The sequence below is a fragment of the Canis lupus genome, chromosome 10 (assembly GCF_011100685.1).
Source record: "Canis lupus familiaris isolate Mischka breed German Shepherd chromosome 10, alternate assembly UU_Cfam_GSD_1.0, whole genome shotgun sequence".
Taxonomy (NCBI): domain Eukaryota; kingdom Metazoa; phylum Chordata; class Mammalia; order Carnivora; family Canidae; genus Canis; species Canis lupus.
The window spans coordinates 51,793,664-51,821,295 of NC_049231.1; the positions used below are offsets into that span (position 1 = coordinate 51,793,664).

At 39.7% G+C, this 27,632-nt stretch overlaps 1 protein-coding gene and 2 long non-coding RNA genes across 11 annotated transcripts in view; 1 reads left to right on the top strand and 2 right to left on the bottom strand.

Moving 5' to 3' along the window:
• The window catches only part of LOC111097746, a 36,840-nt gene extending 29,352 nt beyond the window's left edge, over positions 1–7,488 (bottom strand). Inside the window, exons 1-2 of one of the 2 annotated variants that reach the window (XR_005365964.1) lie at positions 6,966–7,488; positions 3,721–3,887 (exon numbers count right to left, since the gene is read on the bottom strand). This is a non-coding gene — a long non-coding RNA (uncharacterized LOC111097746). The remainder of the gene's footprint in view (positions 1–3,720; positions 3,888–6,965) is intronic. The other variant, XR_005365963.1, reaches the window with a different exon arrangement.
• The window catches only part of LOC111097748, a 101,904-nt gene that overhangs the window by 42,546 nt on the left and 31,726 nt on the right, over positions 1–27,632 (top strand). The gene's annotated exons all lie outside the window — the stretch shown is intronic.
• The window catches only part of FSHR (follicle stimulating hormone receptor), a 172,949-nt gene continuing 164,951 nt past the window's right edge, over positions 19,635–27,632 (bottom strand). For all 7 annotated transcript variants that reach the window (XM_038551244.1, XM_038551247.1, XM_038551243.1 and 4 more), the window contains one exon: positions 19,635–26,260. In XM_038551244.1, coding sequence (XP_038407172.1) covers positions 25,036–26,260 — 1,225 coding nt within the window. In that variant the 3' untranslated portion in view covers positions 19,635–25,035. The remainder of the gene's footprint in view (positions 26,261–27,632) is intronic.

Below are 27,632 nucleotides of genomic sequence, written 5' to 3' on the forward strand. Positions count from 1 at the left end.
CTTTTGAATCTTCAGGCATTCTAGATTTGAGACGTAGGTAACATCGTTCCTGGCCTTCTTGGCCATCAATAGTCCCAGACCAAGGGAAAAGGAACTTGGGTGACACAGTTCTTCCTTTAAAAAAAGATGAGGCTGGGTTGGAAGGAGGCTATTTTGTAGTAATTCAATTATTTTTGCCCTGTGCTTCTTTTTAGTTTCCACTTTCTAACTTAGTCATTCTCCCTGTGATTTGGGCAATTTTGCTCTTAGCACTTAAATGCTTCCTGCCTTAATTCAGAGTCACAAATCCTATATCTCTGTTAACCTCTGACCTACCTGAGCTTCTTTGCTACCTTATATACTTTAGTTCCAAAAACTAAGAGCTCATCCCTGGTGTACTGGGGCTGGCAGGCCCTGGTCCATGTGAACTAATCTCGTGCATCTCTTTCTCAATTCTGCATTTGGTACGTGAAATCTACTCTAAGGGCTGTATTGATACCATGAAAATCCACACCTCGGCAAACTTAGAAGTCAAGGAGTATGTGCATGTGTACGCACATATGCACTTGCCTTGTTATTAAACATTTGCTAGCATTCCACTGACTAAGGCATCAAAATTCTGGCTCTGTGTTGTCCAAAATGGTAGTCACTGGCCATCTGTGGCTATTTTCTATTTAAATTAATTAAAATAAATAAGCTACTTAAAAATAAATGGAGAATTCATTTCTTCCTAGCCACATTTTAACACTCAATAATAACATAGTGTTAGTGATTACTGTATTGGTCAGTGTAGGTATAGAACATTCTTGGATAGCCTTGATTAGCTATTCTGTACCTGTCAGACATATGGGGTCATGGTTCAGCCTGAGGGAATAGGGTTAGAATCAAGTATTAATAGTCCCCACAGTAAATACCAACCCAAGGTACCTTACACTATAATTTGTAGGTTAGGGGTCAGGAAACTTTCTATAAAGGCCATATGGTACATAGTTCACTTTGTAGGCCATAGGGTCCCTATTGTAACTACTCATCTTGGCTGTTGCAGCACAAAATGCATAGAACAGACATGCTCATTTTTTTGGATGTACTACCAAAATTTTGTTTATAAAATAGGCAATAGGACTGCTTTGGCCTACGGGCCATAGTTTGCCAATCTTTGATCTATCTAACCATCTAGTTTCATTTATGGAACTTTAAACATAAATTTGGAAAATCAAATATGGGTATATCTTAGAGTTTGGAAACTCATTCTACTTTTAAAACTTTGCAAAATTTCAAACAGGTGGAACTGAATAGTATAGTGAATCCCCATGTACCCATCCCTCAGTTTCAACAGTTGTCAATACAAAGCACATTCTATCTTGAGTCCCCTTATAGACTCTTCTTTAATGAATGATAACATGCTGTGTTAAAATGGGGACCTATTTATTTATTTATTTAGAAAGGTTTTATTTATTTATTCATGAGAGACAGAGAGAGAGAGAGAGAGAGAGAGAGAGGCAGGCAGAGGCATAGGCAGAGGGAGAAGCAGGCTCCATGCAGGGAGCCCGACAGTGGGACTCAATCCCGGGTCTCCAGGATCAGGCCCTGGGCTGGAGGTGGTGCTAAACCGCTGAGCCACCAGGCTGCTTTTTTTTTTTTTTTTTAAAGGTTTTAATTGGGGACCTATTTAAAAATCATTTACTAAAATCTTTTAATTTATAAAACCCAAACTTTGGATATTTCCAAAAATAATCTTACATTATCAGATTAGATACCTGTTTCCCAGGAGTCCCTGATGATCAGTTGTTCCTTTTGAAAGCCTCTCTGCCTCTGCATTGGGTGACCCGCCCCACCTTGGGAATGTGAGGTAGACAGAATCACAGCATGGATTTGCTTGGAATTAAAAACAAAACAGGCTGCATGGATGCTTCTGCTTCTGGGTATTCTCACAGCCCATGGGCTGTTCTTGAACAAGCCCCCCAATCCTTGTCACCAGGTAGTGACACAGGCAGGTTACAAGGCTCCTGAGAACTCAGCGACCGTTAAAATGCAGAACAGCCCCTCCACCCCTCCCTTTGCCTCCTCCCCCCTTCCCTCTCTACCCCCTCTTGTGCTAGGAGAGTTTCTCAAGGAAGGACTTTCTTTTGGTAAAGAGAATCCTAGCATCAAGATTAGAGTGGGAAAAGACCTTCATGAGCATGTTATTAAAATGCTAAAAACTAGTCAGCAATGATATAGAAAAGGAGTTAGAGAAGTGAAGCTGTTTACTCAAGTCACACAGCAGGGTGACATGACAGCAGGGTCTAGACAGTCTCCTGAATCCTAGTTGTGCACTGGCAAGGAAGAGATGCCAGGGAGGGGAGGTCTGTTCCAAGCTGACCCTGTTTCTTTCCCCTTGTGCACTGGCAAGGAAGAGATGCCAGGGAGGGGAGGTCTGTTCCAAGCTGACCCTTTCTTTCCCCTCAGGATAGGTCCCTGAGTTCTATTCACTTGGGACCTATCTTGCTTTTAACCAGCAACTGGTTGCCAGCTAAGGCATTTAGCTGAAGACTACAGATGGTATTAACAGCTCTGGGGGGGGGGGGGGGGGGGGCGGAAACAGCTTTCGGGAGAAGTGGTTACAATAGCAGAGGTATGGCCATAAAAACAACATGCTGATGCTAAGAAATGAGTGTGGCCTTTCAGTTTGTCCTTCCTTTTTGCTCTATCTTCCCACCTGCTGGCTCAAACCAAGCTTTCTGAATGGAAAACCTCCATCCCTCTTCCCACCACATATACTGAGATGCTGCCACAGTGACAGGTGCTGCCATACAGTTCTGTGCTACTGTGGCATAGGCTTCCTGCCCTCAACCTCTGTAACAGCTGTAGCTTTTAGCTGAAATAACGCTTAAGCTTGAACCCAAGTGCGTCCCTCTTTATCTGGACTTGCATTTGAGCAGAAAATGAGTCCGTGACCGAACTGGCAAACTTGGTGAGGGAGTGATTCCTAGCATCCTATACAGTAAAAATATTCAGCAGATTATGACCTGTCACTGCTCAGAACCCTTCAAAGCCTTCCCATTTTCATTGGAATAGAAGACAGGCTCCTTTACCCGTCCTCAAGGCCCTGCGTGCTGGGCCCTGCCCACTTCTTCATTCTTCCCTCACACACGTTTTTCTTTGAAATGGTGGCTTTTAGTTCCCAGGAGGAATTTTACACCTACTATTCCTCTGTCTAGAATACTATTCCTTTTGCTTTTTAACTGACTAGTGTCTTCTATTTCAGCTCCATGTCACTTCCTCAGGAAAGCTTTTTCTATAGCAGATTCTAAATTAAGCCATTTTTGTTCAGCTATGTAATAGGAGTTCTCTTTTGTGTTTTTGCTGATGTAATAATTTTCTCGACCTAGACTGTCCGCTCCATGATGAGAAGGATCCAATAAATATTAGCTCAGTATGTTTTTTTAAATTGTTTCATATCTATCCATCTCTACATAATTCCCCCCATCCCAGTCAGATTATAAACTCTTGGGGGCCCAAGATTTCTATTTCTCCTGTTTCCACCATAGGGCCTGGTACAGGGCAAGTCTACAATTGGTCACCTGGAACCTGTTTTTAAAGTACAGAGAAGGGACCTTGGGAATCACAGCTCAGGGAGAGGCTGTTTGTCTAATTTTATAGTTTTCCTACACAGAGTATAGTAGTCAAAAAAAAATTGATTTTTTAGAGCATTTTTTTTTTTTTTAAGAGCAGCTACAACACAGCAAAACTTAGAAGTACCGTCTTCCATATGCTCATTTATCTGGCACTTGCACAGCCTCCCATCAACATCCTCCACCAGAGCAGTTCACTGGTTACGATCGATGAACCTAAACGGACACGTCATTATCACCGGAAGCCCATAGTTCCCGTTAGGGTTCATTCTTGGTGTTCTACATTGTGTGAATCTGGACAAATGTATAATCATTATTGTATCATACAGAGTAGTTTCAGTGCCCTAAAAATCCTGCATTCCACCTGTTCATTATCACTTCCCCCCAAAAACCCTTGTGACCACTGATCTTTTAAACTCTATCTGTAGTTTTGCCTTTTCCAGAATGTTACATAGTTGGAATCAAAGAGAATGTAGCCTTCTCATATTGGCTTCTTTCACTTAGTTATCTGTGTAACGTTTTTAATATACATATATATATTTTTAAGAATTTGTTTATTTATTCATTAGAGAGAGAGAGAGAGAGAGAGGTGCATAGGGAAAAGCAGGCTCCATGCAGGAAGCCCGACGTAGGACTTGATCCCAGGACTCCAGGATCACGCCCTGAGCCAAAGGCAGATGCTCAACCGCTGAGCCACCCAGATGTCCCTATTAAGGGATATATTTATATTCCTATATATATATTTAATATATATATTTTAAAGCTGTAGTATCTCACTCAGCATTTTCTCTATGTATGTTTCATGGAAAGTCCCTGAGTCTCTAGGTGAAAAAGTGATCCATGGTCAATTAGGTCAGAAAGCCTGAGTACCCTTTCCTGTTTTGGGAGAGGCAAGTCCACATTGGCATTATTAGCACTGTTTAACCCACTGTATGCCTCAAAGACTTTTGCAGTAAGAGCTATCTATTCCTTGCCATAGGATGCCATAGGGCTCCATGAAGCCCTTTTGAAACCTAGTCCCTTGTTTTACTCCCTCTTCTGTTTGATTCCTCCTCAGGGATGGTGGCTCACTATATTATCTTTACCTCTTCCAGGGGAAATAGTACCAGAAAGCTCTTCATAAAGGAATATCTTAGCAGTACCACATGTTCTATGCCAAATTTAACTGTCCACCTGTTGCTGTGGTAACAACACAAACAGCCAAACACTAGATCACACAAACCAGCAGGCAGAACTAGTTTCTTTTAATAAATTCATGGTTGCCTTGGAAAAACTGGGCACACTGATGCTATGTTAATTTAACATCTTGAAGGAATTGTGAAATGATTAAATGCAGAGTCAGTGGCTAAATGGTTACCAGTGATTTATACTTTTGGGGTAGATTGATGTGTGTGTCTGTCCATATCACATGATTGTTGGTCATTTGAATATATGTCAAATTAAGTGGAAACTGGCTAGTATCTACCAATGATGTGTAAGTATGATGCTGTATTGATGATATTTCTGTTCAGGTTTGATAACTGGCTTATTCCCACTTCTCATCTAAAGTTGGGACTCCTATATTATGTATTGGCAGTTGCCCCAGGGGATGACATCTGTTGTGTTACACCCCTGAGCACATCTTTTTCCTTCTGTCTGTAATATCCTTCTCCAACTTGACTGAAAAATACTCATCTCTCCAGAGCCAACCTATCTCTTTGTGGTGAAGCTTTGCTTGACTCCTAACCATCTTCTTCCTACAGAACTTGATCTGAGTTTGTTTTAACTCTCATCATTACACAAATCCTAGTCCTGTGAGGTTGTCCTTTGAGGATAATTACAGTGTCATGTCTTCCTATCCCAGAAATCAGCTCCATGTCTGGCACATAGTAGGCATTCTGTAGACATTTGAATGAATGAATGAATCAAGTATGTAAGGCCTTAAGAATCAGCAGTTAATACTGAGAACATGAACAAACACAAATCTTGGTCATTATTTCTTAGGCTTAATAAGCATCAATTTGATGGACTACTACCTTCTACTAAGGACAATAAACATAATTTAGACTTTTAGGTTTCTACCTACGTGAACAAAATAGGCCCCCACTACTAATTTGCCTCCTAATAACAAAAGCTAGTTATTTCACAGTTTTTGCTATGGCAAGGTACATGTATGACTGTTGCCTAATTAACTCCATCTACCCTCAGTAGTTCAGAAGTTGTTTATTGATTTACAAAAAGAATTTTAAAGTAAAGCAAGAGTTTTAGGTGTAGGATAACAATGTAAACATTTGCCTTTTCCTTTTCTGCCATCAAAAAATATGTAAAATTTCAAAATATGTAAAATTTCAAGTATTTCTGTTTATTAGAGATTACTTATAATGGGTGGCACAGAATAAAAAAACTAAAGATTTGAGATGACCGTGATTTAGTTTCACTAAGTTAAGGAGACAAGAGTGAAAATGTTGAAGTTTTTCTTTATGCCTTTCTTCTTCATTCCTATTTTTTAATTTTTCCTCTTTTCATACAATAATGTATAAGCCTCATCAGGGCAAGGCTGCTGTCTCATTTGGTCCCTGCTATATTCTCAGTGCCTAGCAAATGACTGGTATATAACAGCTTCTCAACACATTTACATAGAAGGAATAATAGTTGCAAGGTGTCTTCAGAGTAGAAGAGAAGATAGGCCTGAATCAGACTAGTGGCCTTGGTGAGAGGGAGAAAGGGAAAGGGATGATGAGCCATTAACACAGGTACAGAATTGACTGCCCCAGAAAGTAATGAGATGAGAACATATTAGGAGAGGAAGGAGTTAAAGTAGCGACAAAGTATGGAGCCTGATGAAATTAAATGGTGAACAAAGAGAAATGGAGTTTGGAGGGGAAGTTGCTGATCTGTTTTACGCATGTTGAATTTGAAATTCCAGTGGGAGATAATCAGTAGGCAGTTAAAAATGTGAAACTAGAGCTTAGAATAAAAACCAGGGATGGAGATAGAGATGTGATAGTCAAAGCTACAAATGTGATAGACTGTCAAGATAAAGTGAAAAGAATGTAAAGAGTAGGAGCCTCAAACTAAATCTCTTGGGGGACGCAGCCTTTAGGAGGCATGAGGTGAATAACAACTAGAGGTGTGCTCAGGTGGGCATACAACTAAGAGAGTGTATACAGTTCAAGGAATTGAAGGTAAGCAAGTGTTTTAGGAAGAACACTTGCTTAATGGTGCTAAAGGCTGCAGAGAAGGACTGGAAAAAGGTGATAGAATTTGGCATTTAAACTTAATATGAAGATAGCAGATTTTAAGGAACTGTGAGTGGGCATAACATATCTCATATTTTTAAGCCTATAGTAGATATTCAATAAATACTTGTTTCGAAGTAGAATCAGAATTCACCTCCTTTTCAGAAGTAGCTGTTTTTTTGTTTTGTTTTGTTTTTGTTTTTTTGCTTGACGGGCACTTGGTCAATTCTCAGGAAGCTGCTAAGATTGTAGAGCTCCTTTAGTGAAGTAGAGTCTAGCACTCCGGTCTTCTCAAGTTACGGTTATCTACAGTTGTTCACCATGTGAGTCATATGTAGCGTTCTTTTGATGTCTCTTTATATCTCAAGATCTAGGCTGCTAAACTAGTCCGTTGGCAGGCTAGATCACTGCCTAATATAAGTCTGGTATTGCCTTAATAAATGCCTTTATTGGCATTTACTGGAAAATTCCTTATTTCCTTTGTAAATTATTTCTTGAAGTTTGGAAATAACTGCAAGGGTGGAAGGTGGGTGTGGAAATAAGGCAAAAGGGGTGCAGAGAAAAATCAAAGATGGGCTGTGTAGCCTGCAGTTAGAGGATCTTACCACTAGATGGTGACTTTGTATTGGCCTGATAAACTGCCCATTCACAAGGGGAGGCAGAAAGTCAACTAGAGATAGTTGAAAACCCACCACAATGAAATTGAGAAGCTTTTGTGACGTGAAATGACGTGGCCAATGAGCTTTGAAGTAATAAAAGTTGAGGAATTCCAGTGTCCTCCCAGTTCTGCACAGATGGCGATGAATCGATAATACTTAAGCATCTGGTTGACAACGGGCAATGTGGGGGAATGGGGAGAAGTTTTGGGAAGTACACAGCCTGCATTCTAGTTCACCTGTTAGACCCTTGATGGTGGTATTTGACAAGTCACTTCTAGGAGACTCTGTTGCTTCACCTATAAAACGGGAGATGCTAATACCTAAGTTGTCAGAGGTGGATTCAGTTTTCTCCAAGATCTTTCCCTGTTTTATCAGTGAAGAGAAACAGAGGTTGAGGTTTAGTGTCCCTTGGAAAAGAGAAGAAAGAAGGGGCTAACGAATCTTGGTCACTATATATTTTTTTCAATTCCTAACTTAATTTTTGGTCAGGTAGGTGGAGTCTTAGCAGATTTTTTTTCTCATTGTGAAAACCCTGGGTATGATTTTTTTTTTTGCCACGGGACAGAAAAGAGGACAGAGGTAAAGGCTGAGAGGGGACATGTTCTACAATGGCTTTGTGGTATATGCGTGTGACTGCAGGTGGGTCTACTTAGGTCTAGAGCCATAGAGAGGAGGAGAAATAGGAGATGTTCAAAATTTCTGCCTATTATTATTGATTGCTCAGGACAGCCTTAGTTCTTTTGAATCATCACAACAACCTATGGTGGTGGACTTGTGTCCCTGTTTTACATTTGAGGGATTTGTGAGTCTTGTGATGTTTGATATGTTAAAGAGGTATTTTCAATCTCCTCATTATTAAAATGATAGGATTTTTATTTTACCCTTACTCAGAGGGCTTTGTAGGAGAACTACTTTGGCTGTTTATCCAGAAATGATTAGGCTTTTAAGCTGATACTATTTCATTAGGAGAAAATCAAGTCTCTAGTAGGGCAAATTTCCAGAAGGCTCAAGTCGAGGCTGCTTTTCCATTTTCCATAGGATACCTGCAAATGCTAAGTTGCCTTTGGCAGAGAAAAGGAGCTTTATTCTGTCCTCTGTTACCCGGAATTTCTATAATGTCTTCTTCAGTGCAGAGTAATTAGTGTTCACCAAAAAGTCATTGAAGAAACTGGACTGTAGCCTTTCTGATACGAGAACCTATGAAAGACTCTTAATTCCAGCCATTGTCTACATCTTTTTATTGGAACAGAATACATAAAATTAGAGTAGACTAGGGTTTGATGTAAGGGAGAGAAAGTAACTGATAGAGAGCTTAGGAAGATTGAAAAGGTAACTTAAAAGGTGGATCAGATGAAGGAGGGGACTATGTCCTGAGGCATATGCCTCTGCCACTGAGTCCTTTCAGGAGTTACTGCTTTTGTGCAATTCTTGATCTCTAGTGCCCCTGGTGAACTCTGATTAAATTAAATGGGTTCTGAAATTCTCTTTTTTGGTTGGAAGATGTCAAGAAAGCTGTGTAGCCTGAGCTACGAGCTGGCAGGTAATCTGGCTCTGCACGCAGTTATTGATACCTTTGTCTTAGAGTGTATTTAAAATAATTGCTCCTGACAAAGTTCTTATTATATGGCCTTAATATACCTGGAGTCCCATATGGCTCAGTCTTTGTATGATGTTGGCTTTCTTTTCTGAACCCAACTATGGAGATGTCATAGGAAAAAAGATTGGTGGATCTGAACTATTTTCATGAACTGACAGAAAAACTAAGGAATACCCCCCCTCCCCCGCCACACACACACCAGGGAAGATGAATGTGTTTGGCTGCCAACGTAGGGGAAATGACAAACTGAAGAGGAAGCGCAGCGACATGACATTCAAAAGATTGGCCAGCAGTGAGATTTCTAGTGTGTCCTTTTTCTTCCCCATGTTACTCTGGTGATCCATTGCCTGGCTTTGAGGGCAGGGAAGCAACAGTACCAGACATGGCAGGATGGTGTGAAGGCAGCTCCAGAGCCAAAGTGAGAAGCCAGTAGCTACAACATCTATATGCTCCCTGAACATTTCCACATCTTGCTTTCTTCTGTCCAGTGGGCTAAGTACTTATACCAAAAGATATCTGTGCTTAGGAGAACATGCCTGGAGATAAAGTAATGAGATGTTCCCTAGAGGTCAAGGGAATGCCTGGTGGTGGTGAGGATCAGGGAATGGTTGAATTTAGAGGGCAACTTTTGGGACTCTCTACCTTGAAGACCACCGTCCTGTCCTTTCATTTATTTGGAGAATAAGCAAAGCCTAAGTTTTTTTTTAAGATTTTATTAATTTATTCATGAGAGACATAGAGAGAGAGGCAGAGACACAGGCAGAAGGAGAAACAGGCTCCATGCAGGGAGACTGACGTGGGATTCGATCCCGGGTCTCCAGGATCATGCTCTGGGCCAAAGGCAGGCACTAAACCGCTGAGCCACCGGGGCTGCCCAAGCCTAAGTTTTTATAGCTAGATATTCTTTGCAAAAGCAGTTGGTAGTCTTCAGGAAATAAAGGATGAGCTTAAAAGGAAAAATAGTCAGACATATGTGAAAAAGTTCTATGAGAGAAGTTTAATGAAATGAGCTAAACCAGAGGAAATAGAATGAATAATAATAATAAATATAGTAGGATATTGAAAAAATAAAGCAAGGAGAAGCAAATATGAATAGGAACCAATTGGAAATATTGAGTACGTAAATATAATTGCTGAAATAAAGCACTCAGTGGATCGACTGCGTATGATAAATGGATACAGCCAAAGGACCTAGAAACACAGAAGGACTAGAATAAGGAATTTCACCAGAAAGCACAGGAAATGGATGGACAGATGGCAGGTTGAGAGATCTGGAGGATTGATGTAAAAATTCCCCTCAACGGAATCACAGAAGTAGGGAAAAGACGCTTGAATGGGAGGCACATAGAGTGTTGAACAGGAGAGATGACCTCAGACAGAGATTTCACAGTGGCAGTAAAGGATATGAAAAAGAGAAAATTCTAAAAGCCTTCAAAGATAAAAAAGCCTACCACCCGAAAGGTATGAGAAAATCAAATGATAGTCACACTTTATAGGATCATACCTATATATTGTATAGAATCCTATGTGTGTAATCAACAGCTATGCTAGTTAGGGGAAGTAGTAAATTAATATCTTCAAAGTGTCAAAGAAAAGACAGGTAAAACTATATAAAGAGCAAAATTATTTAAATGTGAGATTGACATACAGATACTTGGGGGCATATATGTCTGTCTCCTTGTAATTGCTACCAAGATTTCACTGTGAAAGAACTTCTCAAAGATGTATTCTGGCTAGAAGTGAAATGACTCTGGGAGGAAGTAATTAAACCCAGGAAGAAAGGTAAGTAAGTAATGGGGACAAATACAGCATACACATCATTTTGGGTAAAAAAAATAAAAATAAAAATAAATGACTATGAAATTAGGCCACAATGGATTCACCATTAAATCCCAAAGAATCATGGGAGGCCTGGGTGGCTCAGTGGTTGGGCGTCTGCCTTTGGCTCACATCCGGGGATGGAGTCCCACATCAGGCTCCCTGCATGGAGCCTGCTTCTCCCTCTGCCTGTGTCTCTGCCTCTCTTTCTCTCTCTGTCTCTCATGAATGAATAAATAATATCTTTAAAAAAATCTCAAAGAATCAACCTCATGCAGACCAGTTCTCCAGCCACAAAGAAGATGACTTTTCCTTGGAACAAATTCCTAGAAGTAGAAATTCTGAGTTTTAGAATCTGTGCATCTTCAGTTAATAGAGCCAAATGAGTTCTAAAGTTCCACGAATCCCTACCAGTTATTCAGGTTTGGGAGTTTCATTGGAATTGCATTCAGTTTACATACATTGATTGGAAAGGGGATTGAATGATATCTTTATAAAGTGAAAGGTCTCATCGGAGAACATTTTATCTTGCGTTAGGTCTACTCTAAATAAGTTCTATAATCTTTGTGAAAGCCTTGCTCTTAAGTAGTTTGTAGGTTTGGTTGCTATTGTGAGGGTTTCTTCCCCTCTATTGTATTTTCTCATGGTTGCCAAAGGAACATAATCAGAATTCTTTGGTAGACTGTCAAAAAACTGAGATAATTTAATTTACATGAACTAAAATGCAAATCTTGTATGCTGTTTGGTTGGGTTTGATAATTGCTTATGTTTGTGTAACCACCACACAAAACAAACTATCTGCATCACCGTAGAAAGTTCCCCTTTGCAAACAACACTCTACCCTGAGACCAGCGCTTTGGGACTTCTGCCACCACACAGTAGTTTTGCCTGTTCTTGAACGTTATATAAATAAAATTGTATTTACTCTTTTGTGTCTGGCTTCATTCACCTCACGTAATGTTTTTGAGGTTTTTCAATGTGTGATAGTAGTAGTTTATTTATATTTATGGCTGAGTCATATTCTGTTGTTGAAATGTATACCTTTTGATGGAAATAGGGGTTTGGAAACATTTTTTTGTTTTTTATAAATAGGACTGCTATGTTCATTTCTTTTTCTGATGTATTTTACATTTCTTTTGTGTAAATACCTAGAAATGAAATTTCTGGGACATACGGTAGATGTGTTTGTACTTCCTTTCTTTGTTGGACTGTTTATCTTTTTCTTTTCTAGGAGATCTTTATGTATTTTGGATATGAATCCTCTGTCAGTTGTATGTATTGAGAATATTTTCCCCCAGCCTTTGATTTGCCTTTTAATTTTCTTAAGTATTTGAGCAGAAATATTTCATTTCAATCAAATCCAACCTACCAATTTTTTTTTTAATGATTTGTGCTTTAGGGTCCTGACTACAAAGTCTTAGCTGATTCTAGCATCATAAAGATAATTTTCTATGTTTTATGTAAATAGCTTAATGTCTTAGCTTTTATAAGTTTAAAGTTATATTTCCATTTTTTTGTTGCATTTCAATGATTCTTAACTAATTTTTTTTTCTCCATCTGAAGTTTCTCTTTTATACAAGACACAATGACTTAATACTCTGTGCAGTTTGACTGTCTTGCTATTGATTTTTAAGCAATTAAGAAACAGTTGTTTTTAAAAGAGTTAATAGTTGATTACATTGACTTCTGTTTCTGTGACTACCATCCTTTTTAGTACCCTCCCATTGCCATATGACCTTCTCTTCACAGGTCTGGGATTGTCAACTCTCACAGTCATGGTATTCTGGAAAGTCGACTTTGCCCTCACACTTGAACAATGTTGGCAGAAAATAGAGTTTGCATTTTGACGTTACAGCTGAGTTTTACCAAGTACTGATTTCTGTTAATAATCACACCTTCCTGATTAATTTTCTGTGCCTGACATTCACACCAGGGCCCATACTGGAGCTTGGTTCTGAGTTGTAGCCCTGGCACTAGAGAAATTTGAGTCACGTGACATGGATTGGATTGTTCTGCAACACATCTTTGTTTGTTTCTTTTCCTTAAGGGTGTCTGAATTTGGCTAACTCACTGTCTGCAAAGCTCTAATGTTGCCCACCTAGCTACCTGGGTAAGCTTTTCACATGGACCCGCCCCCTGTCCTCAGCACAGTGACTGTTCTTCCTCTACTGTATAAACCCTTGTGTGCCCATTCTCTAAGAGAAAAACAATAAGGAGTAACAGGAGATCAGCTAATTAAATCATGCTGAGTTAGACCCCTTTCCCAAGTATCTCTGTATATCAATTAAACTAATATTTGTGGTGTTTGAGTAGTTCTTGACATTTTCCCCCCCACACATTCCAACACCTATATCCTTTCCAGAATTAGGACCCTGCCCCTATTTCACAATTGCAGAAATTGAGAATCCTAGACATTAAGTGGTTTTCTGAAGGTCACAGAAAGTAGTGAAAAGTTCAACCCTCGAAATAGGTCTTTGGGCATGTTGTTCCTTGCTCTTTCCATCGTAATACATTTGACGGTAAAGATTTTAGGTATTGCAGGATACTAGTAGGGATGTGATTCTGGATTATATCCAGAAAACTTATTTTTCTTAAAACTAGAAGTTTGTACCTTTTTTGACCAGCTTCACTCTTTTCTTCCAACTCTCACTCCCTGCCTCTGTCAGCCAGCCAATCTATTCTGTTTCTATGGGTTTGGCTCTTCTAGGTCTCTTATATAAGTGAGATCAGACAGTATTTGTCTTTCTGTCTGATTTCACTCAGCATAATACCTTTAAGGTTCATCCATGTTGTCACAAATGACAGGATTGCCTCTTTCTTTCTTTCTTTCTTTCTTTCTTTCTTTCTTTCTTTCTTTCTTTCTTTCCTTTTTTTTTTTTTTGTGGCTGAATAATCTCTGTGGGTATGTATCAAATTTCCTTATCCGTTCATCGGTACACACTGAAGTTGTTTCCAAGTCTTGACTATTATAAATGCTGCAATGAATAACAGGGTGCATATTTCTCTTTTATTTTCTTTGGATATATATCTAGAAGTGGGATTGCTGGATCATATGGCATTCTATTTTTAATTGCTGGATAGAATTCTGTTTTCCATAGTGGCTGTACAATTTAGAGTCCCATCAACAGTGCACAGGGGTTCCCTTTCTTCACATCTTCTCCAGCACTTCTTTCCTTCCTTCCTTCCTCTCTTCCCCTCCATTTCCTCCCCCCTTCCCTTTCCCCCTTCCCTTCCTCCCCTGATTTCCCCCCTTCCCTTCCCCTACTCCCCCTTCCCTTTGCCTCCCCATTCTCTTCACCCTCCCCCCTTACCTTTCCTTCCTCCCTTCCCTCTTCCCTTTCCTTCCTTCCTGCCCCCCCTCCTCTGAGAACAGGCATTCTGATAGGTGTGAAGTAAAATTTCATTGTGGTTTTGATTTACATTTCCCTGATGATAAGTGATGTTGAACACCTTTTCATGTACCTATTAGCCATTTGAATGTCTTCTTTTGGAAAAATGTTCATTTAGCTCTTTTGCCCATTTTTAACTGGATTACTTGTTTTGATGGAGTTGTATGAGTTCTTTATATCGTTTGGATATTAACCGCTTGTTGGATATGTGGTTTGCAAATATTTTCTCTCATTCAGTAGGTTGCCCTTTTATTTTGTTGATCATTATTTTTTTCTGTGGAGAAGGCTTTAGCTCTATAGTTCTTCGTGTTTGTTTTTGCTTTTATTTCTTATGCTTTTGGTGGCATAGCCAAAAATTGCCAAGACCAATATCAAAGATGTCTTTCTCTGTTCTATGAGTTTTATGGTTTTAAGTCTCATATTCAAGTCTGTTTGTTTTAATTTTTGTGAGTGGTATAAAATAGGGGTCTAGTTTCTGTCTTTCATACACAAATATCTAATTTTTCCTGTACCATTTATTTAAGAGACTACTAAACAGAGTTATTCATGATTTCCTGGTAAATATTAGTTGACCATATGTGCATTAGTTTTTTTTTTCTGAGCTCTTTATTCTCCCCCTTTGATTTATGTGTAAGTTTTGTTTTGCCAGTGCCACTGTTTTGATTACTATAGCTTTGTACTACATTTTGAAATCAGAAAGTTTGATGCCTCCAGCTTTGTTCTTTTTCAGGGTTGCTTTGGCTATTCAGGTTTTTTGGTGATTACATACAAATGTTAGGATTATTTTTTTCTATTTCTATTAAAAAATGCCATTGGAATCTTGATAAAGACTGCACTGAATCTATAGATGGCTTTGGGTAGTAAGGACATTTTAAAAACATAAAATTTCTAATCCATGACCGTGGAATATCATTCCACTTGCGTCTTTTTAAATTTTTCATCAGTGTTTTAAAGTTGTCAGTAGATCTTTTACCATCTTGGTTAAATTTGTTCCTGAGTATTTAGTTGTTTTGGACACTATTGTAAATGGGATTGTTTTCTTTCTTTCTTTCTGGGAAAATTTGTTAGTATATAGAAATACAACTGACTTTTGGATGTTGATTTTTCTATTCTGCAGCTTCACTGAATTCATTGATTAAATCTTTTTTGGTGAAGTCTTTAGGATTTTCTGTAAAATCATGTCATATGCAAATAGCCAACTTCTTTTCCAGTTCTGAATCCTTTATTTTTCTTATCTGATTTCTGTGACTAAGGCATCCACTAGTATGCTTAACAGAAGTGGTAAGAGTGGGTGCACTTATCTTTTTCTTGATCTTACAGGAAAAGCTTTCAACTTTTACCTATGGGTATGAGGTTACCTGTGGGGTTCTCCTGCATAGTCTTCATTATGTTGAGGTACATTTCTTCTATATCCAATTTGTTAATGTGTTTTTATCATGAATAAACGTTCAATTTTGACAAATATATATATATATATATATATATATATATATATATATATATATATATTGCATCTGTTGAGATGAATATGAGCTTTAATTTTCAATCTATTAATAGGGTGTATCACATTGTTGATCATGTTGAACCATTCTTGCATCCTGGTGATGAATCTCACTTGATCATGTTGTATAATCCTTTCAATATACAATTGAATGGAGTTTTCTAGAATTTTGCTGATAATTTTTACATCTGTATTTATCAGGAATATTGTATCCTTCACCCTCCGCCTATGTCTCTGCCTCTCTCTCTCTCTCTCTCAATCTGTGTCTCTCATGAATAAATAAAATCTTAAAAAAATAGTTTAATACCTTTGTTTAACTTCTAACCTAATTGTTAAGTGAATTATGAATCACCATTCTATTAGACAACCTGACTCTCTGTATTTGCCATTACCAGTGAGTTTTACACATACAGTCATAGATTTTTACAATGTTAATAAGCATCTTCTTATTACCAGTTGAAGAATGCCCTTTAGCATTTCTTGTAAGGCATGTCTAGTGGTGACAAACTCCTGCATGGATGTAATTGTATGTTCCCTTGTCAGTTTCCTGAACCAGTATCTATAAGAAAAAGATGACTCACCTACATATTTTTGTAATCCTGCTGCTTATCACAATGCCTGCTCCCTAGCAGGTGCTAAGTCAATTTATGTTGAATAAAAGAGCCATGTTTGAACTGCCTTTTTCATAGATGGAGTAGGCACATCAGACAGGCAAATGGTGGGACAGCCTTTAAGGCAGAGAGCATAGCACATGCAAGGCATGACAGACCTGAAAGACAAGGCATATTCCAGAAGGAAAGGTTTGAGAAAGGCTGTAAAATAGGGAGTCAGGGCACAGTTTTCTGAAGGGGAAGACTTCAGAGGGATGGGGGCAGTCTTGGAAATTTTAAGGATTATGGCTGTACGCTGACAAAGTACATGAAAGTGTAAAGCACTGGGAATGAGTAAGTCAAAGCATTGTGAAGCTGCAGTCCAGCTGTGGGGGATCCATGAGGATGCAGAAGTCCCCGGGAAGGTGCAGGATTGAGGAAAGAAATGGAGACAGGTGCCAAGGGTTTATGATAAACATGGTGGAGGTCAGTTGAAGGGCAGATAACAGGGTCAGTGTGAATGTGTCCCAAGAAAAGATGATAATACTTGCCTGCCACCTGTGTAGGACCAGGATGATTTTTAGGTCTTTTCAATCCAACAGTTGCTCCCCACTGTGATAGCCCCCAAGTAAGGCCAAATCTAGTTAGGACGTAACAAGTAGGTAGTAGTGACTAAGAAGAGAGTCAACCATCGTTCTTCAGTGTCCTTCTCGTCACAGCACATCAACACCCTGCAAACAGCAATCTTCAGGCTTTGTTATATGCACACTGGGGGTGAAGTTTACCATGGGAAGGACAAGGCAGATCCTGATTATTTGGGCAGGAGGTTTTATAGCCCCAAGTATCAGCACGTTTAGTGCAGGCTTGGCTGGTCATGTCCCCTGGGCCTATGGACTCTGAGACTCCTTATCAGGGCTCTGCGACATGGCTACCGGAGGGTCAGAATAGGACCTCCCACTGTGGTATCAGGGCAGGGATGTAGCTGCCCAGATCTAGATCTATGGGCACTTCTACCCTAATGTTGCTTCATTTGTGAAATGACTGATTCTAGCAGGGAAAGGGGCCCAGGCCATGCAATGGTTTTACTCTTCAAAAAAGTTGACTCTTCTATGGATAAACAAAAATACACATAAATTAAAGGTTATTTCTTTCTTGAGGAAATACCATTGAGTTTTGAAATGTGTTAACCACCTTGGCTCATGCTCAAATATGGCCCATGAGTTAGGGCTGTTTTGGGTTACAGTATACTTCACGGACTTTATCTTCCCTGGTTTTTGCTGAGCTTAGCTGCATTCCTGTCAGGGTGACCATGTGCTTAGGACCAAGAGGAAAAATGATGTTACGGGGAATTAGTAAAATTCCTACTCACCTGAGTGCTGGGCTTTGCTTTGTGATTCCATTTTTCCCATTTATTTGATTAAATTTATACCATCAAGGCTTCACCATGACCAATGATCACCAGCTTATGAAAATGCACTAGCTGCTCAGCTGCTGGTCCAGTCATACTGTTAGAGGTTTCTGGTAAAGGCTGCTGCCCTTTATTCATGCTAAGACTGGTGTTTGCAATATCTTTCCTTTTATGTAACTCTGGGAAGGGGATGTCTGGGACTTGAATTCTAGTTTCACTCTGCCTCTGTTACCTGGGTGACCCCACATAGACCACTTAACCTCTGAATGGCAATTTCTTTCTTTACAACAAGAGAACCCTTCCTACTTTACAGGAATATTTTGAGGATCCAATGAGCCAATGCAAGTCAAAGTCTTCTAGAACATGTGAAGCCCACTGAACTTTAAGAGATTATTATCACTGTGGTGTGAACCATTTATCATATCCTTCTCAAAGTGACAGCTCTACCGGAGAGCAGCTTTGCTATTGGGAGGGTGGAGAGATGATGGTAGAACAGGTGAAGGGGGGCTGGGGGAGCCAGGAGGATGAGGTGGAGCACATTGTTAGAGGAAATGAAAAGTGCCTGGAATTCAAGATTTTCTAGTATTCAGTACTAGGATAGGCAATTTATTTACATCAGCTCAGTTAATACTACAATCTTTCAGATATTTTTTCCTCTCACTCTGGCTTGACCTTTTCAGAAGTAAAGAAGACAGAATAATCTGGCTCCCTCTACTTCTTGTCTTTGTCCCTTACTACATTCTCCCACCCTCTTTTCTCTGTTGCAGGCACACTGACCTTCTATTTCTGGAACACAGCATGCTCACCCTAACCTTTTGCACTTGCTGCTCCCTCTGGAACACCCTTCCCTTGATACCTGCATATCTCATTTTCTACTTCTTTCCTGTCTTTACTCAAAAGTCACTTTTTCAGGGAGGCCTTTAAATTACCTTCTGACATTTTATACCCTACCCTGCTTCCTTGATTTGTGTTTTGTCATTAGCACTCGTCACTGTCTAGGATTCAATATGTATTATTTAGCTTGTATGTCCTCTTACCTCTGCTAGAATGTAAACTTAACAAGGGCAGAATTTTTTATTATTTACCACTGTGTTTTCAGTGATTGGCATGGTACTTGACTTACAGTAGGCACTTAATAAGTCTTTACTTAATGGATGGATGGATGGAAATAGAACTTGTGGGCATCTTCAAAGTTAGTTTTTTTTTTTTAATTTCCAGAAGTAGCCACAAGTGAAATAATTTATCCTTATACCAAATATTTACATAACTGCAAATGCTAACCATTATAGCTTTTGATTACTCTCTCCCACAAGTAATTTCACTCTTGAATTTTGACCTAACCTGTTTATAGAAATACATAGAAGACTAAAGCTGCCTTATGACCTCCAGATATCCTAGGAATACCTGGGCTTACCACACCAGCCAATGCTCCATCAGCTTAAGGTGGATAGAAGTTTTCCTGGGCCATTTCCTGAGGAAACAATACCTTCCCTTTTGGTATTTGGGAGCTTGGGCTGGAAGCATCCCATACTCTACTTGGAACAAATGGAGAGGAGAATTTTGTTGGGACTTCTGAAGGGATGTGTCTTATAAAAGTACTCCCATCACTTTATAGACAGAGGCAGTATATATATATTTTTAAGATTTCTTTATTAGAGAGCATGAGCACATGTGAGAGCAGGGTGGGTGGTGGTGGGGAGGAGTGGAGGGAGAGGGAGAGAAGCAGATTCCTTTTTTTTTTTTAGCACAGAGCCCAACTCAAGGTGCCATCCCATATGAATCTGAGATCATGACCTGAGCTGAAATCAAGAGTCAGATGCTCAACTGACTAAGCCATCTAGGTGCCTAAGGCAGTGTACTCTTTTTTTTTTTTTTTTTTAAGGCAGTGTACTCTTAAAGGTATTTTTCAAGTTTTCTTCTCCCCCTTTCTCCCCCTCCCTGGAAATCAGGAACATTTAGTCATTTGGGAGATAGATTTTTTTGTTTGTTTGTTTGTGACAGGAACCCTGTGGTATGGCTTCTGTGAATGAAACTGAATGAAACAACTTAAAACCTTGTCTACCCAAACTTTATCTTCAAGTAACTCATTAATATCTGGGAAGTTTAAATGACCCTGGCTAATGACATGTGAGGGGAAAATTGCCTGAAATTTCACTAAAGGCAGAGCCAACATGCTCTTTGTAGCTTATGTAGGATCACTAAAAATAAAATTGCTTTACATTCTTCTTCTTTTGTGTTTGTTTATAAGGAGTGTTTCAAGATTCAAGGGATTCTCTGTTAAGAAAAGGAAGCAAGAGTGTACAAATAGAGTGCTCTTACAATTTTGGGATTTAGTACATTTTTTGAGACTTATGTATGCAAGGAGATCCCAGGGCTGCAGATAATACTATTGGAGAGAATAGAATGTTAGGAAGACTTTGGGTCATGAAAAGGAGTGAGTTTTCCTTACGTTTTCTGATGTCTGAAATGAGGAGCCTTGAAGACCTTCAGAAATATTTTCTTATTGCTCATCCTTTAAACTAGGTCCTGGGGCTCTAGATCATGGTATGCAGAATCCTGGGAAGTCCAGAACATGACATAATGACCAATGGGCCTTTTTACTGGGATCTAAGTCTGAGCACATTGTTTTCAGTTGAACTCTTTGCAGCAAGTTGAGAGGGTTTAAAGACTGAGATGGGAAAGTTCTACCCTAAAAAGATACGACCTGAGCCTGGCCCCCTTCCACATTGCCCTTTTATTTAATTTGTCTTGGCTTTCTCTCTTCTCATGTCATCCCTCTTCCTGTCCTTGTACTTCTTTTTTTCTTCTCTTTGTCCCTTTCATTTAACATATCTTGCCTTGAATGAATATTTCTTAGATAATGTTTGATTCCAGTGGCTTCCTTCAGATCTAAGCAACTTCTAGAGTTTGTTCCAGAGAAGACAGACTAACATGGGTACGAGGAGCTTGACTATGGACTATGGGTAGAGGGAGAGAGGAGTGAGGGATGAGAACATAATATAGGAGATGTGAAGGTGTCCTGTGCTTCCTGACCTTAGCTCCCTGGCTTCATCTCATAGGCAAGGGTTTGGGTTAAATCAGGTGGTGGGATGAGATTGCCTACCCATCATTCTTTCCACTGAAGCTTCCCCTTCCACTTTAGCTGGCAGGGCTGTACTTGCACTACAGAGGCTAAAGGTGGCAGATTTCATTTTGCTATCTCTTTTGCTTCCAGGATGGTAATCTGGAATAACAGGTAGGAAGAGATGTTTGCTAAAGGTCTTTTGGAAGAAATTTTCATCTCTTTGAAAAGAGAGACAAAGAGAGGGAAAGACCTATCTTCATTTCTAGATTTGGTCTAAATGCATATGGCATCTGGAGTTGCTACAGTTTGCATTTGGTCTGCATATGGCATCTGGTGTTACTACAGTTGCTACAGTTTTGCTACCAAGGGAGAATCATGATTGAACACTGCAAGGATGGCAGAGAAAAACATGGAAAGATCCTGGATCCTTGAGACCACCGAGCTGCCCATCCAAGTCTGGAGCATCTTATGTAATTGGCTTTATTGTTTAAGCTATTTTTAGTTGGAATTTCTGCTACCTAAGCTAAAACCATTTAGATGGGAACTAGCAAGCACAACCTCGTGGTTGGGCTTTTATTTTATGCTAACTTTTAGTTTCTTTAATTTCACATATTAAACAGACAAAGCATTCTATTTACGTGGCTTTCTCCAATGCCCTTTACTATCCAGAAGCTGAGAGTTCATTCCTTGATTGTCTTTATAAACTTTTCTAATAAAATACTTAGTGAATCCAAAGCCTATGGCCATCACACTAGAGTAAAAAAATTGGTTTCAGTAATCTTTTTCTGATTTTCTAATGAATGGTATATCATGCTGGATGACTAAAGGCAGAGTGTCCATTCTGATAAGATCTACAGCGTATTGGTGATGCAAGTACAGAAGAGCCTTTCTTCTTGTTTGATTACTCCTTCCATGCATCCCTTCCAGAAAAAAAGGTCTGAAAGGTTCTCCATGTTTAACACACACTGAGCTCTGTAGTAAAATACAATTTTGTGTGCCATGCCCTCCCTCCCCCACCAGTACTGTTTCTGTATATAGCAAGTTAAAAATTGTATTAATCTGTGTGCCTCGTTCATCACTTCATTCTCCTTACTAAAAGCTTCTGGATGTACTCATTCAGCCTCTATACTGATCCCTCTGAGGAGGAGTGTACATTGTCTGACTGCACCTTAGGCAGTGAAAGAGAATCTGGAGTGAAGATGGAGGGGAAGGTAATATGAGGGGTGAGCCAGGATGGGACTGAAGGAATTTGTGGTAGGTAAAAGTTTGAGAGAGCCATGGGAACAGGTTCAGGTTGAGGTCAGAGCGTGGGAGAGAAACTTAGACAGGGCTGCCAGTCACCCAGTTTACACAAGGATGGCCAAATGAGTTATTGGCAGTCAGTGTTCATTCTGAGAGATCAGTACCTGAGCTCTGACAGTTAATAATATTTTGAATATCACCTCTGGAATTATGGGAATTGAAAAATCGTTGGGAGATACAGGTCCTCTGTGGTGTTAGAGGTTTGAAATAAAAGTTTTATAAAAACAACCTGGGATAACATTTTAATTTCTTTTGGGGTGTGTGTGTGTGTGTGTGTGTGTGTATGTGTGTGTTTAAAATCTGAATTAGTACTCTGGGACTGAAGCATTACTCCAGGAAGCACAATCTAGAGGTGTTACCTATATAATCATTTTTTTTTAAATGGGAAAAGAGTGATTGAGACACTGGACTCCACTGGACTCCAACTGTTTTTATTCAAATACAGGAAATATAGGGTTTTTCCCCTTAAGACTTAAGAGTTTAAAGCACTAAATTTAGCACCCTATAAATATGTTTGCTTTTTTGAGAAAAATCTTATTTCTTACCAGGAAGTGTTGTAGTGATAGAGTGATGGAACAAAAGTCTTATGAGCTTCTCTTGTTGTGTATTTTTCTCTAAACATATTCTTGCCTTTCAGAACCACTGTTAAACCAGTGTGTCATCCACAGCTATGTTGTGAAATAATTAATATTGTATCTAAGTTTAAATTTAGCTTCTACTTGCTTATGAATCCAAATTCAGAAACCTATTCCCTTTGGACAAAAACAAGGAAGAAATATAACTGCAGATGGAGCTGGGACAGCCTAATAGTGTGGCAAACTGGTATGCGGACCAGGGAGGAAAATGCTTTCTTTTCATGTAGTACTAGACTAGTGTCCTCTGGCAGAAGTATAACATGAGCCACAAACATGACCCCCGTATGTAATTTCAAATGTTCTAGTAGCCCTATTTAAAAAATGCAAAAAGAAATAGATGAAGTTAGTTTTAAATACATTTATCTCTATGTATCTGAAATACTATTATTCTAATTGGTAGTCAGTATTAAAAATTACTAAGATACATCAGTTATTTTATTTTTTGGTACTATTTGAAATCAAGTTGCCTTTTGTACTTCTAGCATGTCTGAATACGAGCTAGCCATATTTTCAGTGCTCAGTAGCCATGTGTAGTCAGGGGGTACTGTACTGAATACCATAGGTCTAGACTACTTCTAAAAAGATAATCATTCTATTTTTCACCTGATGCTCACAACAGATCAAAATGGTACATAGGCAGAGATGATTACTTTTTCTTCTAGCCCTATAAGGACCTCCTTGTTAATGTATCTGGGACCAACTTATGAAATGTTTGCCATAGGGCAATAAGAGAAAGGATTGGCTTTAACATGGAAAGGGGATACTCAGGAGACTCAAAGCTTTGTGAAGTGGTCATGGCACAGTACTTGAAGATTTTTATGATTAGTATTTATGATCTAGGCTATCCAGATGGTGTCTTTCATGAAAATAGGTATGGAAAGTATAGTTATTTATCAGGAACAATATGGTATAATGGAATGATTTCTAGATCAAGGGTCAGGAGAACTGGACACTAGTCCAGGTACTGGTCTGAAGGGAGAAAAGCCTGTTAGTATCCATTTTCTTACCTAATTCTTACAATAAGCCTAATGGGTGGGAATTACAACCAACTCCAGTTAACAGAGAAAGAAATGGAGCCTGGAGAGGTGGTGTCTTGACTTATCATAGATTTAGGATAAAATCTCAGTTCTGATTTTAAAGCTGCTATGTTCTTAATATTATAGCCTATATGTATGGCATATAGTAGCTTTATCTTTTGTGAATTAGGGTTCACCTAAAGAAACAGAGCAGGCAGGCATGCATGCATGTGTGTGTGTGATAAATATCTGTTACAGGGAATTGGCTAATTCAATTTTGGAGATTAGTTACGCAAATCCCTGTAAGGATGTCATATCTACATTTGATGCTGGAGTCCACAGAAGAGGCAGTGATAAAGGGAAGATGACAAGCATGCTGGAAGCCACAGCATGAGCTGGAACACCATGAGATCAAACCGAGCTCCATTGCCATCTTGTTGCCTCTCCCCCTTGTTCATAAAAGAATTCTGCAGAAACTAGGGTTCTTCATCATGGAATGAAACACATATACTTGGCCCAGGAGTCAGAGAACCTGAAGGGGAGGATCCAGGGGAAGGTGGAGCCTTGCAGGTCCTGTAGCTGTTTCATAGCAGTGAGCTAAGTCAACTGATCAGCAACAAAGTGTAAGAGTGACAAAATGGCTAGAGCTTCCCGTGATCACTTTTCCAAGGAATCTTCCCTGTGGCCCACCTTGATGGGAAACACATAAGGGAATTCTGGGTAATGTAGTTCAGTCTATTCAAGTTGACACATAACAAAGCCACCACATAGGTATTGGGTAAATATTTGTTAAATGAATGAATGAATATTGTGCTGCTTCCCTTGGAAGTTCTTTGGAAACCAGAACATCTAATGCCTCTTATAAGCCAAGCCATTTGGAATCAGTCACTTAATCCTTTGAGTCTGTTTGTCTATAAAACTCCCAAGAACAATCCCTGTTTTCCATATTTAATAGGACTTATATAGAGATCAGTTGAGATGATCTGAACAAAAGCACTGTGAACATTATAAAGCATAAAACACAAGTAATGTAGTATTATTTTAATTATGAATGTTGTTACTACTTGAGCTTCCTAATTGATCACATAGAGTAATAGTTCCTGAGCAATTTGCCTTTTAGGTGTACCAGGGAGGTTAAATTGGATGAAGAATATAGAAGTACTCTGTCAGCTATGCCATAGCATATACTTCAAAGGTGAGACTTCAATTATCATTCAACACTGAGCTACATTTGCACATAATGTTTTAGTTCTGGGCTAAATGGCGTAGAGGGACAAGCGTATAATTGGTAATCCTGGGAGCTGGAGGGCAGTGGCCATTTCTCAAATGGGAGTTGTGGGCAGTGGATAAAGTTTCTGTCCTATAAGTCTGAGCTTGGATTTCATAGCAGCCAAACTTGCTCAGCAAGATGAAGAAATCCCTGCGGAAGTTCTTAGTGAAGATGGCATAGAGGAAGGGGTTGGCACAGGAATTGATGGGATAGAACAGGACCAGGAGGATCTTTGACTTGGACACAGTGATGAGGGGCACCTTGAGGGAGGCAGAGATGGCAAAGAAGGAGATGGGCGCCATGCAGAGGAAGTCTGTGAAGATGAGCATGGCCATGCGCTTGGCAATCTTGGTATCACTAGAGGAGGACACGATGTTGGGGTTTCTCACTGTGAGGTAGATGTGAGCATAGCAGCCACAGATGACCACAAAGGCCAGGACATTGAGCACAAGGAGGGACATAACATACAGCTGTGACACGGGGCTGTCAATATCCATGGGCAGGCAGATGCTCACCTTCATGTAGCTGCTGATGCCAAAGATGGGAAAGAGTGCAACTGCAAAAGCAAAGATCCAGCCAAGCAGCATGACCCCAGCAGCGTGGCGGAGCTGCACTTTGCACTCTAGCTGCATGGCATGGGTGATGGTGTGCCATCTTTCCAGTGTTATGGCTGTCAGAGTATAGACTGAGAGCTCACTGGCAAAGACTGTGAAAAAGCCAGCAGCATCACAGCCTGCTCCAGTTTGCCAGTCAATGGCATAGTTGTGGTACTGGCTTTTGGTGTAGATATCAACTGATGCTATGAGCAGCAGGTAGATTCCAATGCAGAGATCGGCAAAGGCCAGGTTGCACATAAGGAACCGGGGGACTGTGAGTTTGTATTGGCTGGTAATCAGGATCACCAACACAATGATATTCCCTGTGATGGCCAGGATGCTAATAAACCATATCAAGACTCTGAGAATATCATGCCCCATGATATCTTCACATGGATTGAATGCATCTGGCTTAGGGGAGCAAGTCACATCAACCACTTCATTGCATAAGTCATAGTCAAATTCACTGTACATCATGTCAAATCCTTTGGCGTAACTGGATTCCTCGTCTTCTGCCAAAGAGATTCTCTGACCCCTAGCCTGAGTCATATCCTCAATTTCTCGTCTTAAAATAGATTTGTTGCAAATCGGATGAAGCTCAGAGCTAGAAAAATACAAAAAAGGAACAGAATCAGCATCCTGGGTCCGGAATGGCAAATACATCACTGTTTCTGCCCAGGGTAGAAATGATGGGGTTTCTTCCTGAATTTTTTTTTTCTCTTCTCAGTCTGTCTGCCCTTGAGGCTAAGCTCAAGGGTTAATGGTGCTTACTGTAAATGAACAGAATGACATGTGTATATATTCCTAGAGTTGGATGGCCCACTGGGGAAACCATCTGGCCACAACCTGAATGTGGGAGGAAGGCGCCTGGGACTAGCTAAGCTTTGCTGTTAAGTGCAAATAATTTACAGACCTTATATCTACTCCACCCTTTGCCTTTCCCTTTTCTATTCAGCTATCTGTTAATATGCCTGAGTAGGATATAATGCTATTCCTCTACTCTCTACTCCACTTGCTGGAAGATCTGGACTGTTTTCTAACTGAAATGAGAACTTACTTGCTGCTTTTATCTACATGAAGCAGAGAAGCAGAGAAGCAGAGTCTATGGTCAGTTCCCAGCCAGGGCCTCTCTTTAGCTCTCTGGTACTCAGACAGGTGGGAGATCTGCTGATTAGCCCAAAAGGTTCCTCAGGATCCCCTTCTCTATTAGCTTACTTGCCAGGAGCCACACTAGGCCTCAGGTATATGTTGGCCTACAGGGTAAATCTGGATTTTGCATATTAAATAATTACTTAGTGAGTGCTGAGAGAGCAAACATAGGAATGCAAGGGAGAGTCTAATTCATTCTCAGATTATAACTCATTCCCTGGGGGAGCTTGGTCTTCTTGGGGTCACTTTCCTATCTTGGTTTTTCCTTTAAACTCAAATGTACAAGAGGCCTAGTCAACAGAATAGAGGTATTTTTGGAAGGGATTTGAACAAAAGCCAAATGATAAATATTCTACCTATATGGATGGTTAGTGCTTGTAAAGACCGGGGGTAATAGTTCTGTTTTGAAGCAAAGGCTAGAGGAAAAGAGATGTTTTACACTGAGTCTCTTCTGGATGGAAAAAATTTCACATAAACACATAAACTTTCTCCCACTCTCCCTTCCTGAGAACCAAACCCACAGCAATGTTAAGTGACTTTTTATTTCTCTCAAACCCTAACATGATCTCATATAAGTAGGGAAATGAGTGTTAAATCCTTTAAAGAATTCCCCCTCCATAAGGAGAGAGTAGTTGGGGGAGTAGAGGAGGTAAAGTTTGCATTTGATACTGAAGGAGGGGTCCTGGTTAAGTGTTATGACATATACGGACTAAACTTTTCCCCATCAACCTCTATGAGAAAAGGCTATTAGGGAGTATGCTTTCCTTTCTTTATTCCCTTCTGGGAAGTGAATTGAATTGCCAGGAAGTCATTGTCTCTTGGCCAAA